The sequence below is a fragment of the Xenopus laevis genome, chromosome 3S (genome assembly GCF_017654675.1).
Source record: "Xenopus laevis strain J_2021 chromosome 3S, Xenopus_laevis_v10.1, whole genome shotgun sequence".
NCBI classification, from domain to species: domain Eukaryota; kingdom Metazoa; phylum Chordata; class Amphibia; order Anura; family Pipidae; genus Xenopus; species Xenopus laevis.
In genome coordinates, this window is record NC_054376.1 from 28,276,794 (window position 1) to 28,295,380 (window position 18,587).

Here is an 18,587-nt window from a genome sequence, read left to right on the forward strand (position 1 = left end):
TGTGCTGGCAATGATGAGTGTGGTTAAATAGCAAATTCCACTTGGGGATGTCCACATACTTTTGGTCATACACTGATTATTCAGTACTTGCACCAGCTTTTCCATATATTCCACAAGGACATATGGCTGTCATCTGGGAAATGGATGGGTGGGTGTTAATGTGGGTGTGAAGTCTCTCCCTAACAACCAATTGTTGTGAGATCCGAGGTTAGTGGGCACCAAATGATCGTGTATGTAACGAGTTTTCATCCGACATTGGTCAAATAATCAATTGGGCAGGTTAGAAAATTTTCGTTCACAGTGAAATGTATCCATTGTCCAATTGTTTGCAGGGCTAAGCAGGCAGCAGTTTTCTTATCTTCAACTAGACGATATAACTTGAATTGGTCATTTTAGTTAATGAACTAATTGTACATTTACACAATCAGTTCAAGATATGCTTGGTCTTATGATCTTATAGGCTTGGTCTTATGATCTTATAGGCTTGGTCTTATGATCTTATAGGCTTGGTCTTATGATCTTATGATGAAAAGATATTTTTCTATGTCCACCATAAAGTTAAAAGGAGACAGATTTGAGTCCAATTCCACTTAATCCTTATATAGCTTAATAGGTTCCTTCCTGACCCTAAAACCCCTGTACTGAATGTAAATCCTCCTGTTCTCCAGTTGCAGTGGATTCTATCTTCTTAATCTACCACAAACAGCTCTTAAACTCTTAAAATTTCCATTAAGGTAATGGCAGAGGGGTTGAGTGCCTGGATACACACCTCCCAACATTTTGAAAACAGAAAGAGGGACAAAAAGTTTTGCCGCACACAGTGGGCCAACATTTTTTGACCACGCCAATTTTATGGCCACAACCCCTAATTACCATGTTAACTTTACCAAATTTGGCACGTTATAGAAAGTTTGAACACATTTTTGTGTTTTTTATGTTATTACAGTTTTGCTAATGAGGATGAATTGCCCTTTAAACTGCAATTCACAGTTTCCCCAAGAGACCTGCTTATCTTAAATTGTTACAATTGTTTCTTTGCTTATCTTAAATTGTTACTAAATTATCTAAGTGCACCTGCCACGTATTCTAGGCTCTCTGCTAAAAGCCAATTACGTTTTAGAAACTTTGTATCTTTTTCTGGCTGTTCAGTGCAGGAGATCAAAGCGAAAGTTGGGGCATTTCAGTAACAATCCAGGACTGCAGGTCGAGCTGTCAAATTCAGGACTGTCCCGTGAAAAACGGGACAGTTGGTAGGTATGCTGGATGTGTGCGTTTGCTGACAGTCAGGGGATCAGCCAATCGATGCACACACACACACACAGAGCAGATGGAGCAAAAAATGAATACTTTAGCATTGCAGAAATTCACTGTATATAAGCTGATGGACTGAGTGTGTACTCAGGCAGAGGGAGACGCGACCCCTGTGCCATTAGACTACAAGGAAACCCCTTCAATGGATGTGAGTGGTACAGGTCCGGACATAGATTGATAGGCCTTGGGATCTGGCATTTCAAGTACACAGATGCCCAAACAGACCCCCACAGACACAATAAATAGTGCCTGTCTATCTTACAGAAGCTCCTCTGACATTTGCCAAAATTCACAGTCTGGGCCTATGAGTTGGGCATATTGAGCTGAAATTCAGATATTTCCCTTCTCTGGAGTTAAATGCTCCTTATGCAATGTAAGATGTAAACTGGCCACACTTCACCAAATCCCTTTATAATGTGTTCTCTGGGCAGTGGGCTGAACAGGGAAATCTGATGCAATTTAGTCACACGCGATGAATAACAAAAGACACAGATCTATTAGAGATATATTCATTCAGCCCCACATGCACAAGAGTGATTCATTAGACATTCATAAACCAATCACATTCCAATATGAAGCCAAACACCTACTGATTGTGGTACAGAGCTGACAAATAGTGCCCTGAGATCATGTTGCCAGACATTGTGATGATTTCTCTAAGGGCCCAGAAGGCTTTTGAATGCTGAATCCAATCAGAATGGACGCTGCAGCTCTTATGAACAATAAACATTTTTCTTGTTTAACTGATTTTCATGCAATAGGAACAAGGCTGCAATGACTTTGCCTTAAAAAAAGTCTAAGTCCATAACATCCAGATTTACCCAGCCAAAAGGCACAAAGCAAAGTTTCTTTAGACCTGCCTTCAGTAATGTAACCATAAATTACGGGGCCTGGTGCAGTCCATGCAGCCAGGCCCCCCAACCCCCTCCTGAGACAATTTTGGGGAAGTTTCACGTGCGCACAACGAGGTGGTGTGGGCCCTGTTGCAGTCGTACCCCCCGTTACTTCTGCAACTGTCATCCAAGAACTAAGGCACGTTCCTTTATCCCGACCTCCATGGCCAAAAAGTCCATAGGAGATAAGGGTCTTCAGACTACCTTCAATGCAAGGCCAGGCCCTTTATCCATCCTCTTCTAGCCTGAAGGCAAATAAGGAGTCAGAAATACAAGTGGGCCTCCAAGATGGAGCTGACATTGAATGTGTTCATGGCAGGGCTCAGTTTCAGGGGGAAAAGAAGCTTAAAGGCTACACATATCTCCCCTAGATCAGTTCATTTGACCAGGGAGTCTTTTGCACCAGATCCTGAAAAAGTGCTAAAAAAATTAAAATGTTCCTGTGTCACACCTTATTCCATCACTTTAAAATTTAACCTGGCAGCCCCCTGTCACTTTTTTGAAGTTAACGGTAATAACTGGGCTGCATTGTTTCTAATGTGATTGTATGTCTCTTATTCCCACTGCTCCTGAATGGGTTAATATTTTCTATTATTGAAGTGGTGTTATTACCAATATTAAAATCTGCACAATGAATAAAAATGTGATTCTAAGCAGCATCCCAATATACATCAATGAAATACTGTTCAATTATTTAACTGTCATTTGTTAATTTAATTGGCTGTGCTTTGCTATTTGCTGCACTATTGATATGTAACACAGCACTAATAATTGGGGCTCCACTTGCTAAGACTGCTTATAATGACAGCGGATGTTCTGACTACTGCTACATTGTTCTGAAGTCAGGAAGGCTAATGCAGGCAATAGCAAGGGATAGATGCTGCTTTTTAATAGCAGTAATAATGCACTTTACAAGCACATAAGAGTGCTGTCTGTCTGCAAGATCACTTTCTGTCCTGTTGGTATAAACCAATAACCCGTGGCGTATTAAAAGCAGGAGTATTTACCAAACACACAAGGAACTAGGTGGGGAAAAAAAAAGAAAACAACAGAGCAGGTGACGAGGAGAGTGGAGGCATTTAGTGGGGCAATAACAGTATAATCAAAGCAGAACATTGTTGGCAAATGAGACAATGGGAATTTTTATGACAATTTGGTTTTCTGTAAACACAATCACAGCCACTTCGTTCCCAGTTATGTCAATGCAAACCTAAGGCAAGGTTGTAGAGCCACACATAAATGAACTCAAATCAACTAAATCATATATTAAATATTAAAGTATAGTCAGTGTTATACAGTAAATACAGCCTGTCCCCACAAAGTACTGCCCCCTAAAGGCCAGGCTTGGACTGGCACTCAGTGGATTCTGGCAAATGACAGAGGGGCTGCTGTAAGATTCCATAGACAGTCACTGTTTATTGGGCTGGTGGGGGCTGATTGGGTCTCTGTTCACTTGAAATGTCAGGGCCTATTCTGTTAAGGCCTGGGACATCTTCACCCCTTGCAAACCAACTCTTTTGTCAGTCTCTGATAAATATGCCCCTAGCTGGCCTGGACCCACTATATAAAGCATACGGAGCTATCTAGGAACACAACTGCTCCAAAATAGACACAGCGTAGAGTTAATATTGATGCAACCTTTATTCTGGAAATGCTAGATGCAACTTGCACTGGATTTGTATCATACCATCAGACGCAATGGCAGAGGACACAACTCAACACTTACTAACTAGAAATGAACTAACATTATTACTTTTAGTTTATTGAATGCCTGTCCAGTAGTAAATCAGCCCCACTTCTCTAAAGATGAGCCCTAGACAGAGGAATATGGGTCAGCCAGTTTCATCCATATTGCTTAACCATCAGGGGACTGGTAGTAAAGCTCAGTGGCAAGGGCCCACTGGGTTTTTTCCTGTCTGACCCTGTACAAATACATAACATACACTAGACTAGCAATGTAGACCCTGGTAAATGCCAGAGGAGCTGCCATAGATCTTTATTTGGGGTCTCTGTGTATTTAATATTTCATTACTTATATTTAATGTCAGTCCAGACCTGCCCAGAGTAGCTTTCACTTTAAACACTAGCAGGTGACTAAGAAAAAGACATTCGTTTCATCATGTGGTTTTTTCCTGCTGGGGATTTTCCACCATAAAAGAATCAAAAGGGCTGTGGGCAGGGCCCAGAAGTTGTAGCTCCACCCACAAAACGATGACCATAAAGGAAAATAAACAGAAAGCACATGGAGCAGCAGTGACACAGACAGAGGAGCAGGATGGGAGGATGCATTAGCTCTGAGACTGAAGGTAAGTGCTGCTCTGAAGCTGACAGTCTATCGAGACAGTTGTACTTATCCGTGTGTAGTTGCAGACAGCGGCGTAACAAGATATTACCGGGCCCCACAGCATAATGTCTAGAGGTTGACTTGTTTTACCAATATTTATTGAAATTGTATATGAATTAGGGCCTCATGGGACCCCTATACCTCCTGGGCCCCCCTGCAGCTTCAGGATCTGATTCCTCTATAGTTACGCCCCTGCTTGCAGATCAGCACCAGCTGAAGGGTCTGGCTGCCCGCACCCCCACCCTGGGCTAGGGGGGAATTTTTAGGCTGGAAAACCAGGGTCACTTCCTATAAATGAAATGCAAGCCTCCGAGTTGGACTTTCCTCTCTTATACGTCATCTTCACTGAGTGCGGCCTTGATAGCTGCATTGTGGGTAATTATGATATAGACCATAAAGTCTTTTTACAGCTCTGGGAGAGGCTTAACCAGCTATAAATGTTGCAACGCGTGGGCTGCAGTAGTGGGAGCAAATGCAAATGGTCCATGCAATTTCCAGCATGTCTCATTGGCAGACTCTGGCTATGCTGGGAGGTGTAGTTCAACGCCTATGGAGGGACATTTTTGGTGTATTAGGTCTGTAAGCATAGAATAAGCCTCGGCAGCCCTTATATGTTGTGTATAATGTTAGTATGATATAGCAATCACTAATGGGTTCATATTATTACATATTATTACTGTAATATTCTATGGAGAGGAATAATCCTGCGTACTCTAGGTACATTCTTCAGGGGCCACAGTTTAGTCATTATATCAATAAACCCTCTGTGGCCTCGGAATGCATAGTGTGAATAGCATAATGCTGCACTCAGGGACAGAGAATGAAAGCAAGTCCAGCAATTGCCCTATCAGAAAGAAAGGATTTGTTCCGCCATTCCTGCCTAATGACATTGATCCCGTGACTTAGATGATAACAATCACATAATTAACACAGTCATATCATCTCAATTAAAGGGACAATGTCTTGCGCTGATATTTGTACCTGAGAGCAATGAACTACTCCAAAACTTAAAATTAAGTTTTTGAGTTATTTAGCTTCAGCAGCTCTGCAGTTTGCAATTTCCGCCATCTGGTTGCTAGGGTCCAAATTACCCTAGCAACCCTGCACTGATTTGAATAAGAGACTGGACTATGAATAGGAGAGGGATATAGAAAGATGAGGAATAAAAAGTAGCAATACCAATAGCCTTACAGAGCATTTGTTTTTAATGAAGCAGTGACCCCCATTTGAAAGCTGGAAAGAGTCAGAAGAAGAAGGCAAATAATTAAAAAACTATAAAAAATAAAAAAAAATAATAATATGAATACTCTTGCACCCCCTTGGGTTCAGAGGTGGTCTCTTATTCACCCTCACATAATTCTACTAGGAAAGGAGTCTGGCAAATGTAACGTGCTGAAAAAAAAATGCTTACATATTTCCTGGTCATGTTATCAGATCACGTACGAGAAACAACCGCAATGGTCGGACACTACCGTGAATGGGGATAGAATGGCAGCCAATCAGAACATTAGAACATTTGCGGGTCTAGGACAAGCTGTAACCAATCAGCACCTTTCAGAATTATCGACTGTTCTGCTGAAACACCCAGTAAGGTTTAGGGATTTCACTGGGCCTGAGTGGTAGAGGTATGGGATCTGTTATCCAGAATGCTCGGGACCTGGGAGTTTCCATATAAGGGGTCTTTCCATAATTTGGATCTTCATGGCTTAAGTCTACTAAAAAATCATGTTAACATAAAATAAACCCAACAGGCTGGTTTTGCTTCCAAAATTATATCTCAGTTGGGATCAAGTACAAGCTACTGTTTTATTATTACAGAGAAAAAATAAATCATTTTAAACATTTTGGATTATTTGATTAAAATGGAGTCTATGGGAGAGGACCTTTCCGTAACTCGGAGCTTTCTGGATAATGGGTTTCCGGATAACGGATCCTATACCTGTATCACTGATGGACAGACGGAGTAGGTAGGAGACCCTTGATTGTAAAAATCATGTTCTACCCGTGAGCATTACATTAGAACACTCATAGGGCTAGACCAGGGATCCCCAACCTTTTGAACCCGTGAGCAACATTCAGAAGTAAAAGGAGTTGGGGAGCAACGCTAGTATGAAAAGTGTTCTTGGGGTGCCAAATAAGGGCTTTGATTGGCCATTTGGTTGGTCCTATGTGGATTGTCAGCCTACATTGAGACTCTGTTTGTCAATGCATCTGGTTTTTATGCAATTAAAACTTGCCACCAAGCCAGGAATTCAAAAATAAGCTCCTGCTTTGAGGCCACTGAGAGCAACAATCCAAGGAGTTGGAGAGCAACATGTTGCTCATAAGATACTGGTTGGGGATCATTGGGCTAGACCATCCTGCTGCCAATCAGAGCAATGTACCTAATACTTTAGACCAAGTCTCGAAGCTGAAGATTCTACAATTCCATAAGGAAACTGCCTAGCTCTCAAAGGGTTACAACCTCCATGGTATCTGAGAAACCAACAGCTAATCACAGAATCTAAAGTATTTGCATTTCTAAGATTTAAAAAAAAAAGTTGCAGAACAAACAGCAATGAAGTTTGTGACAGTCTAAACCCAGTGTGATTGTTTTCACTGCATTCACTCACTAGGGGGCATTCCAGGCAGGTCATGTATGACGGCTCCCATCACCCAGTACTCATACTGCATTTCAGCCCCAAAAACTTAAAGGGACTGTTCACCTTTGTATTAACTTTTAGTATGATGTAGAGAGTCAATTTGCATTCGGTTTTCATTTTTTATTATGTGTTTTTTTTAGTTATTTAGCTTTTGCAATTTCAACAATCTGGTTGCTAGGCTACAAATGACCTTAGCAACCATGCATTGATTTGAATATGAGACTGCAAAATTAATAGGAGAGGCCTGAAAAGAAAGATGAGTAATAAAAAGTAGCAATAACATTAAATGTGTAGCTTTACAGAGCATTTTGTTTTCAGATGGGGTCAGTGACCCTCATTTGAAAGCTGAAAGGAGTCAGAAAAGAAAGGCAAATGATTGAAAAACTAAAAGAATTAATAATGAAGGCCAATTGAAAAGTTGCTTAGAATTGGCCATTCTGTAACATGCTAAATGTTAATTTAAAGGTGAACCACCCCTTCAACAGTGAGGATGACTGTGTTCATGTTGTGCAGTAAGTGAGTCAAGGGAAAATGAACGACAAAAGTAGTAGTTGTGCTTTAACTTTCTCTTTTTGCCAAGTCAACTGATAAGCCTGAGCAAAACAGCTCTAAAAATATGTTAATAATATTACTAATTTAAGCAGTATCGGGTTAACAGAGGTTGCTGTTTGTATGTGAGGCACCTGCTGTTTATCAGCAGAATTTCAGTTTGAAATTTGCATCATTCCTGTAACCCATGATGCTTCTATTTGCTCAGCATGTGATAAACTGTAAAGTATACATGGATATGGCCAAGCCAGATAGGGTAAGGCTTTGTTATCTTGTACCTTTTAGATTGGCTCTGTGTAGTATAAACTGTACTGCATGGGCACCACCTGGAGTCATAAAATATCAATTATTGTTCTATATTGTTGTTAGTGCATGGGGCTTATCATATAATAACACTAAATGACAGACCTTATGGCAGAAAAGGGAAGGGGCCTCATATATTCACGTATAGTTTCATTGTTCAGTACAACTTCACTGTTAAAGGGGTTGTTCACCTTCCAACACTTTTTTCAGTCCACTTGGTTTCAGATTGTTCACCAGAAATAAAGACTTTTTCCAATTACTTTCTATTTTCTATGTGTGACCGTTCTTCTAATATTGAAGTGTAAAGTCTAATTTTTCACCTTCTAAAGCAGCTCTGGGAGGGGGGGTTGCCGACCCACTAAACTGTTCTAAATTGATACATTTAGTTGATACATTTCTTCTCTTTATTCCTGCTAAGCTGAATCTCTGGGTTTCATTACCTGCAGCTGTTAGAATTGATACAATAGTTGCTAATATTCCACTGATACTGCTGAGAAATGTATCAACTAAATGTTGCAAAATTATAACAGTTTAGAGTCCGCGCCTGAATTACTGAGCTGCCAGACTGAAACACCAGAGACAAGGACATTAAACTTAGATTTTGGAAAAATGGTAAAAAATAAAAGATGGAAAGTGATCGAAAAAAGTTTTTATTTCTGGCGAAAACAATTGAATTGGAAAAAAAGTGTTTGGAAGTCGAACAACCCATTTAAGTACAACTGGATTTTCAGTTCAGGAGCCGGTGAAAAGAGAATTTGCTTTTCTGTGTCTACCTTCCCCTGACATGTTTAATCCACTTTTTAGGTCTTTCGTTCCACCCTTTCACCAAGGGATCCCATATAAGCCTGAACAGCTGCTTGCACCAAGCAGAACGCCAGCAGAGCTTCCACCATGGCATCGTCTTCTCCAACCGACCCCTGCGCTCCAAGGAAAAACTGAGGATCCGGGTGCTCAAGGAAGAGATGCGCTGGCACGGGGCCCTGCGGATTGGCTTCACTTCTGTGGATCCCAGCACCCTGGAACCCTGTTGTCTACCACCTTTTGCGTGTCCTGATCTCACAAATCGCCCTAGGTTCTGGGGGGGCGGTATTCCCGAGGAGTTGTGCCAGGCGGGGGCACTTCTAAAATTCTGGCTCAGCAGGGATGGAAAAGTATTCTGTCAGCAAGATGGGGAGCCTTGTGCAAGAGTCCTGTTCTCAGGAATCCCTAAGAATAAAAAGCTCTGGGCCATGCTGGATGTCTATGGGAAGACAAAAGCTATTCAAGTCGTGGGTGGTAAGTGGTTCCAAACATGTTTCCATATGGTACTATGTAATTGCACTCTGAATTGCACAGGGACTCTAGAGACAGGGGCTGAACTCCACAAGCGCTTCTGTAGGATGGTGTCAAATCGACAAGACGCATCCTACAAGTCGGATGTTGTCTCGTGGGTTAAAATATAATTGAACTGATACAAAAATCAGATACATAAACATGTAAAATTTTCCATCCGACACAACACGACTGTCGGATGGGAACGATGCATGCTGAGTCTTCATCCGACAGAATAAAAACGGATTGTGTCGGAAAGACTTTTTTTTTCTCGTTGAAATATATTGACTGTTAGATGTAAACAGATGAACAGAAGACTCCATCCGACTTATCTGATCCGACTTCTACATTTGGCACAATCTTTGAGACTATAAAGAGCTATTAAGCAAAAATGTAGCCTTTGCATTTCTCCTTTGTATGACCATATAATGGTTCAAAGCATGGAGACAGTAGCAGTTTAGGATCATCAAATCATTCATCCTTCATTCAGCCTGAAGTGTGTTCCCTTAGGCTAGGGCCACACGGCGCGATTTCGCCGCGATTCTGCGCTGGGCGAGTTGCGAGTTGCGAGTCGCTGCGGTTTTTAAACCGAAATAGCTTTGTTAACTTTGGCGCTGGCGTCAATGCAAATCGCGGCGAAATCGCTGCGCTAATTCACACGCGGCGATTCTTTTTCTACTGTCGCCCGGAAACGCCCAGCGAGGCAACTTCGGGCGACAATAGAAAACGAATCGCCACGTGTGAATTAGCGCAGCGATTTCGCCGCGATTTGCATTGACGCCAGCGCCAAAGTTAACAAAGCTATTTCGGCTTAAAAACCGCAGCGACTCGCAACTCGCAACTCGCCCAGCGCAGAATCGCGGCAAAATCGCGCCGTGTGGCCCTAGCCTTACATTATAGAGTAGTCCTCCTCTGCTGCAACCCAGTGTTCTCAGTTATAGGCCTCACTCACATTGAACCAAAATTCACTGTATTGTGAAACTGCCTTGAGTACCTGCCCTACCAGTTCAGACAGGACTGCACACCCAGCTACCCCATTATTGAAGCAAACATCTGCAGAATTTATCTGAAAGGAATGTGCATATATAGCAGTGGTCAAGAGATAATGTAGAATTGACAATGGGGGGGGGGGGTGTAGCAGAATTGTTCAGGTGAGGTTTTATTAACTTGCGGAAATTTTCTTCCAGGTCCCAGTGGAAAGAATCAAATGTTGTCATGTCAGTGCCAGATAAACAAAGGTCAGTGTTACCGGTTGTGAATCTCATTAACCCACTTACACTGGTGTAACTGGGAGCCAGACAAACTTGCCTTTCACTTTCATGGATCACACCCTCCAGTTTGTTTTATCCTGGGATAATAATGGTCCTCCTTACTTCACTATTGTATCTGACCAATACCCGAGGGTGTTAAAAGTTTGAATAAAAAAGTACTCCAACTCAGACCTGCCGAGTTCATGTAGAAGTCAATGGGAGAAGTCCCAAAGAAATCCTGACCTGTGCTGGGTTTCGTGCAATAATATGAAGATTTTGTGGTTTTCGGGCATCAAATCAATTGTTGGGGTGTCAAATCCGAAAAATGCGTATGATTCCAATTTTTTCATGATTTTATCAAGTTTTTTCCCGCAGAGGAAATATTTGGAAAAATGAATTGATAAATAAGTGGAAAAAAATCTGTGTGGATTTGGTTGCAGTATTTTACAGAAAATTATGAGAAATTTGGAGATTTTGATAAATAATCCCCCTGTGTAACATGCAGAGGGTGGGTTTAGTTAGATGTAGAAACCCCACAATGTGATGCTTAGGACTGTGACATGGTCCTCTAACTCCCAATGGGCCATAAACCTAATCCCAAATGCAGTGGTTCTGGGTAATCTCAAGGGTTATTCAGCCCACCACCAACAAAAATATCTTGTACAGGCATATTAGCAAAGGAGCCAAGTAGTGATCTTGTGGGCATAATCCTTCTCCCTCGGGGCAGGGGAAAAAAGATTAAAGGAACAGTAACACCAACAAATGAATGTGTATTCAATTAATGAAAAAGAAAGTACTGTTGCCTTGCACTGGTAAAACTGGTGTGTTTGCTTCAGCAATTCTACTATAGTTTATATAAACAAGCTGCTGTGTAGCCATGGGGGCAGCCATTCAAAACTGAAAAGGAGAAAAGGCACAGGACACACAGCAGATACCAGATAAACTCTGTAGTATACAATGGGATTCTTCAGAACTTATCTGTTATCTACTGTGTATCCTGTGCTTGAATGGCTGCCCCCATGGCTAAACAGCAGCTTGTTTATAGAAACTATAGTAGAGTTGCTGAAGCAAACACACCAGTTTTACCAGTGCAGGTCAACAGTACTTTCTTTTTCATTAATTTAATACACTTTCATTTGTTGGTGTTACTGTTCTAATCTAAACCCAACTTCTGAAATACTTTGAAGTTTGAACTCCTTAGGGCTCTTGATATAATTTAGTATCGACATCCCTGTCAAAACAAACAAAACTGACCCTCCCCACCGCCCAAAAGCCTTAAACACATACCCCCATATGTAATAAGAAACGTGGGGTTCATTTACAAACACTGGGGAAAATTTGCACCTGTGCAGTAACCCATAGCAACCAATCAGTGACAGGCTTTTTTCAGCCACCTGTGGGTTGAACAATGAAAGCAAACATCTGATTGGTTGCTATGGGTTACTGACCAGGAATAAATTTTCCCCAGTGTTTTTAAATGAGCCCTGCATCTATGAAGTTTGCCCAGTTGTAGTAACCAATAGCGTCCAATAAGATGTTGGTTTTTAAACAGGCGATCAGTATATGCTGCCTGCTTATTGGTTGATATGGTTTATTTCTCTTGGGGCGCAAATGAGTGCCTTTTATTGAATAACCTCCATAATGTTTATTTCTGTGCCTGGCCATGATGACATGACGGTAGTGTATAAAAAAAAGTATTTTCCAGGTTTCTAACCATCTTATCCCTGTTCTTTTATAGATGCCCAACATCTTGAAAATGGGCACAGTGAGGAAGAGATCACAGAGCAGGTTGTGATACCCGCTGCCAACCTGAATAGCTGCACTGACACCAGCGCTTGGCATTCACAGAAGAATTTCCATATATTCTTGGGCGATGATCCCAGCTGTGTGATCTGCCAGGACAAGATGGCCGACACCTTGCTGCTGCCCTGTGGACATTGCAATTTCTGCCAACACTGCATTGAGCAGTTACAGGGACACAGTCAGAGTTGCCCTCTTTGTCGCCAAACAATTCACAGTGCCCAGTCTATTGGATGCGGGAATTCTATCCCTAACCCAATAACCTGACACTTCGATGGCGCTAAGAATTGATGCAGCATTTTAATGCGGCTCCACTATATGCATTTTCTGCAACAGGAGGGCACACAAACCATGTTCCCGGCCTGGCCAATTGCTGTACAATGTGACACCGCACTAGAAATGGAGTAACGGAAGTCTAATAGTCATGAAAGATTTTGATTGGGTAAAAAGTACCATCATTAGAGTGTAATCAGTGCAATATCAGGGAATGTAAAGCAGACACTCAGGGAAACCAGCCAATCGGTAGGAGCATCCCAGGCTGGACCTTTTTTTTTATACTTACAATTAATATATTGGATATTGGATGGGACAAAACTGGATTATAGCAGTAGTTATACAGCCCTGCGGGACTCCATGCTGGAATTAGTTAATCAGGAGTGTGCAACCCGCAACTGATAAGATACAATTCCCAGCTCCCACTGACACATATACTGGAATAATCAAAAGCAAACTTCCTATATATTGCATAAAACAACCAATGCAACTAGTAACCCTTTAAAGGGAACTATCCAGAATTCTATAGAGTATAATGTACCCCCCCTATTGTAAAATATAAAGAAATTACAAGTTACCAGGGAATTCCATGATCATATAAAGGCACAAGGTCAAAGGTTGAGTACTTTTTTTTTTTTTTTACGGATTATGGAACTTCAAGGTGACTTCTAATATTCACATACTTTACAACGGAGGTACATTATTCATTATGATACACATGTTTCAGTGAATCGTTTGACAAAAATCACATCACTCATCACCGATTATAACTGGAGCCACCGTTTATAAGGATATAATTTTGAGGAAATTCATGGCTCTTGTGTATTATAATATTCAGCTATTAATCTTGTACAATAAACTGAAATATCTTATAATAACACTGTATAATATACCTCTCGTACCTAATTATTCTTTTGGGGATATATATTTAAAGTAGATAAATACAGTAGGGGTATAAATGGAAGAAAGCAGGTTATAGGGTTGAAAGATAGGACAGAGCACACCTCACTTATCTGCAGAGAAAACATGCAAATCTACAAATTCTGGAAAATCAAGATTCTGCCAGTTATGTAGCATGATATCTCTGCAGCAGCAGCAACAATATGGGACAGCACTGGAAAGTCATTCATTGCACAGATACTCTGCATTCTTTGGGTTTGATCACCCGCCAAGTGTTTTCTTCCTGCCTAAATATATGTGAATGTTTTTTCTTAAAGATACATTTCTGTAGCATTTAATGTATTATTTTTTATAATTAATTTTATACTTGTATCTCTAAATAATGTGAATTTCTGATGAATAAAGCTGTATTTTATAAAAGCAGCAGTTGTTACGTTTTAACCTATTAGTCCGAAAGTAATATTTTATATACTGAACTTACTTTACGAGCCTAGAGATCCAGCAGCCCCATAATAGTAATGATCCAGGTCTCCATGGCAGCTCCCTATCCTGGTTCTTATTAGTCCATCTTCTGAGTGTCAGTGGCACTGCACATGCTCAGTGTGCTCAGGGATGCAGCTGACATACTAAGCTAAGGGTTTGTGGGAAATCAATTAGCAGGGTTACATATATGACAGAAGCTGATGCTCCAGGACTGAGTATTAATTAATTCTCATGCAGAGTGAACTGGTTTTATGTTGCCATGACATTTAAATCCGAATTATAATCAGCCTTGTATTTTGAAATGTATAATCTTAATATACAGTATATTGTGAGTCAGTCCCTAAGCTCAGTAGGTTACAGCAGCACAGAGCATGTGCAGTGAATCAGCAGAAAAGAAGATGGGGAGCTACAGGGACAATATTTGGAGACACAGATCTTCCCAGCAAAAGGGCTGTGGGTGCCTTGAGCTGGTACAGAACCCCAAAACATAAGGTGTAGCATGTCTAACCTAATTCTTTTTTTAGGTTTAGTTCTCCTTTATAGGGATACTTTTGATAAAATACTTATTTAATTTGTAAATAAAAAGCATGATGGACAATGTGGCCTATAAATCATGTGCCCTACTTACAGCCTGGCTTTGCTTTATGGCAGGATATCTAGCTAAACCTTTTAATAAATGCTCAATGCACCAGACAAACCTGCATATATATTTATTTAAATACTGCACAGTGTTGGATAGTAGTATAGAGAAATTGAGCAGGCACTCCCAAGGACCAATCTTGCAGGCAGACTTTTCAATTAAAAAGTATTTTTATTTATTCAAGTGCACAAGCTAACACGTTTTCGTATTGATAGGATACTTAATCATAGGCATTTACCTACTAGTGTTCATGGTCCTAACAGTGTTGGACTAGGCCAACAGGACACAAAGAAAAACCCAATGAGCCCTGATGTGCCAGGCCCGATCAACTCTGCCCAGATTACAGCCACAAGGACAAGGAGGGGGAGTGGTACAAGGCTGGATGATGTGTGTGTGGAAGAGGGAACTTGCAGTCTCTGTGGCCCCCAGTTCGACCCTTTGGTCATAGGAACACAGCCACATCCCTTTAATGCATTTGCATTGCTGCTGTTAAAGGGGAACCAACCCCCCTACGGGGAGGAAGAGGGGAGTGGGGCAATGCCTGCAAGATTAGGGGGGCTTTTGGTGGAGGGGTTTAGTTCTCCTTTAAGAATTAAAAAGCAGTTTATTCATTACAAACATGAATTTTAGTTTTGTGATCTGACCATATAGAGTACTTAAGCTTGCAATCTCAGTCAACGTGTCCCAACCCATGGCTATACTGTATGTCACATGGAGTTATGCAACACTCTGCAAGCTAAAATTATTCTCTCTGCATAATTTACAGGGAGTCAAAAAACCCTGCCTAACAGAGGTCAGCCCCCCTCCGGGCCCCTAGCCCCCCTACTCTGACGCGAAGGCACCGCTCGGCACGCTTGCCCAGGTGGCGCATCACGCATGCACAGACCTCACTCGGTGCGCATGCGGCGCTGCGTTGCGCAAAAAGAATACGTTTTTTTTAAAAAAAACTGTTGGGAGAGGGGTTCTGGTCCGGCAGGGGCCCACTAGGGTCGGGGCCCACCGGGTTTTTTCCCGGGCCAGTCCGACACTGCTGCCTAACTAAGAAGTATGGGTGGGTACAGGTTTACCTTTTTGCATATGCAAATTAGGGAAGGGGAAAACAATTTTGACTTCCTTGTTTTGTGACAAAAAATCACACAATTTCCCTCCCGTCCCTAATTTGCATATGCAAATTAAGATTAGGATTTGGTTAGACCGGGCAGAAGGATTCGGCAGAATCCGAATCCTGCTGAAAAAGGTTGAATCCCGAACCTAATCCTGGATTCAGTGCATCCCTAGTTTGAGATGTGGGTGATGGAGAGGGAGTGAGATTCTCTTTCATCTAGTGAGACTGTTTCCTGCCACCTCATGATAGAGAGATAGAGGAAAAACTAAGCTGACACGTTGTGCTCTCTCACTCATTACCTTGGGTTGTGTGTCTGCTCTAGACAAGACATGTTTCTTCAGACTTTTCCTCTTGCTCAGTCCACCTGTCCTACGTCTCTCTAGATGTCATACTTTTATGTACCAGCCAGAGGGACCTGCCACTGCTATTGTATTTGAAACACTGGTAGTTTCCTTACATTTCCTAACTTTTCTCTCCCCCTCCCCAACTCTTGCCCCCCTACAACTATTTCTCAGTGTCTCCTTTACTTCTCTTCCTTATGACCTTTCTTCTCAAGCTCTTGGGATACGGAGGGGAAAATAAACATCTGATGGAGAGTCAGTGACTGCGACGTGATATCGATCTGGAGCAGGATTGGGAGATCCTCTGTGAACTTGGTGATGGGGTTTTTTTTTGAAAGTCTATAAGGTAAATATTCTTGTAATATAAGGTTTGTATTTATGCAGTGTTTAAAAAAAATAGTAAATTGTTTAGGCTAAATATACTTAAATTTGAACATGCAATTAATTGTGATTTTTTTTTTTTTCAATACTTTTTATTCTTAAATAGCATTACCAACTGGATGCTAGACTGAACACCATCATCTACAATGAACTTGGACTTTGCAAAGGTTATAATATCAGTTTGTTAACTTGCAAAATATACAGGGGCCATCCCAGAGACTGGTCCACTAACCAATTCTACCCAATAATTAAGATACCCACTAAGGCCTGGAACTGTCCGAGATTTTCCATGCTGTGGGCCTGTAATCTTCTATTTCATACGTTTGGTGGCTGGATGTTTAATAAAAGAAGGATGTCATACAAAGAGGTCTGTAGTGATCTTGGACATGCTGGGGGCTAGAAAACTCTTTTTGGAGAGTCACATAGAACCCCTGGGCCCCCAGCTGGACAGCTTTAGCTTAGAAGAATGTAATTTTTTTTGGAGCGTGCGTGCGTGCGTTCTTATAAATATTGCTCAATGGTTCATATTAAGGATTCACTGAAATGTATACATTGTACTTTAAAGTATGAGCATATGAGACGTAATCTTGGATTCTAGGACCTCTATAAAATCACCTGGCCTGAGATACCCTGCCCTTTTTATGGTCAGCAAATCTTTGTGACTTTGATTGAATATCCTTATATTTTACAGTTGGGGTTACTTATCACAAATATCCCAAGACAATATACCGCAGGGCTGGTAAAGGTGATTTACTTTAAGTTCCAGTATCTTTTGCTTATGTATAAAAATGTATTTCCTGGTAGTCATGACAATGCCCCGTATACCTGTCTGTAAAAAAAACAATCCCTACATGCTTTATAAATTGTTTTCTATGAATATAAATTGAATTAGAGAAATATTTTCGAAGACCTTTGGTAAGATTATTAGTCTTCAATCCTAAAGGGCCCCATACACGGGCCGATAAATGTTGCCGAGCAGACCGAGTCAGCAGCTTATTGGCCCGTGTGTGAGGCCATCCAACAGGCTTTCCCGATTGATATCTGGGCGAAAATTTGCCAAATCTCGATCGGGCAGGTTAAAAAATCCCATTGGATTGCGGCCACATCTGTGCGTTTATGCGGTCCCACGATCCGATCACCTGTATCAGATGCATTATGATCCGATCGTTGGACCCACTATCGTATCAGACCAATAGCGCCCACTTCAATGTGGGCATAGTGGGGAGAGATCCACTTATTTGGAGATCTCTATGTCTATGGCCACCTTTATTATTGTCCTGTCCATTTCCAAGCCCAATCACTCGTGTCCTTTGGGTGGTGGGCCCTTTCTAAAGTCATAACGTTTAAGATGACCATAGCCATAGATTTACCTTCATAACGGACGAACCATCGTTTGGTGACATCTCCCGACCTGCCACTAACTTTTCAGATCAAATAAAGTAGTAAAAGAACAGATCAGCTGATGTTCTGCCCCTGACAGCAATCGTACGAAAGTTATGTCCGATAAAAGCTGGTGACAGTCTCCCACTGATATCGTCAGATCGGCAATACATGCAGAGATATTATCGGTAGCCGACAGTCCGATCAACAGAATGATCGATCGACATCTCACAAAAAATGTTGGGACACGCCACACACGGCCCGAAAATCGTATGAAACAGAGATTCGTACAATCAAATCTATGCGTCTATGGCCAGCTGTAAGGTGGCCATAGATGCAAAGATCCGCTCGTTTGGCGATGTTGCCAAACGAGCGGATCTTTCCCCGATATGCCATTAACAGGCATGGCTATATCGGGGGTAATCTGATTGTTCGGCCGTATGGCCGAACGATCAGATTACGATGTGCCATGAGCTCCGGCGGGATCGGTCGGGTCAAAATCAAACCTGACCGATCGACCAAACGACCGATCTCCGCCGGGCAAAAGATGTCGGCACACGCCACACACGATCCGAAAATCGTACGAATCCTCGATTCGTACGATCCGATCTGTGTGTCTATGGCCACCTTTAGATGCATAGCCATGCCACTTATCTGCCTGGCCACAGCCATTATATCAAA

At 41.7% G+C, this 18,587-nt stretch overlaps 1 protein-coding gene across 1 annotated transcript; it reads left to right on the forward strand.

The window, feature by feature from the left end:
- Positions 1-4,414: 4,414 nt before the first annotated feature.
- Positions 4,415-13,292, forward strand: neurl3.S (neuralized E3 ubiquitin protein ligase 3 S homeolog). The gene is made up of 4 exons (XM_018255154.2): positions 4,415-4,510; positions 8,847-9,317; positions 10,541-10,591; positions 12,342-13,292. The coding sequence occupies exons 1-4, from the start codon at positions 4,480-4,482 to the stop codon at positions 12,668-12,670; spliced, it is 882 nt and encodes a 293-aa protein (XP_018110643.1). The 5' UTR covers positions 4,415-4,479; the 3' UTR covers positions 12,671-13,292.
- The last annotated feature ends 5,295 nt before the right edge of the window (positions 13,293-18,587 follow it).

What these genes read in the sequence shown, in the direction of transcription:
- neurl3.S (XM_018255154.2), top strand. Translation starts at nt 4,480, where the DNA reads ATGGGAGGATGCATTAGCTCTGAGACTGAAG. An exon ending in CATTAGCTCTGAGACTGAAG is followed by an intron (nt 4,511 to 8,846) that starts GTAAGTGCTGCT and finishes TCCACTTTTTAG; the next exon opens with GTCTTTCGTTCCACCCTTTC. An exon ending in AGCTATTCAAGTCGTGGGTG is followed by an intron (nt 9,318 to 10,540) that starts GTAAGTGGTTCC and finishes ATTTTCTTCCAG; the next exon opens with GTCCCAGTGGAAAGAATCAA.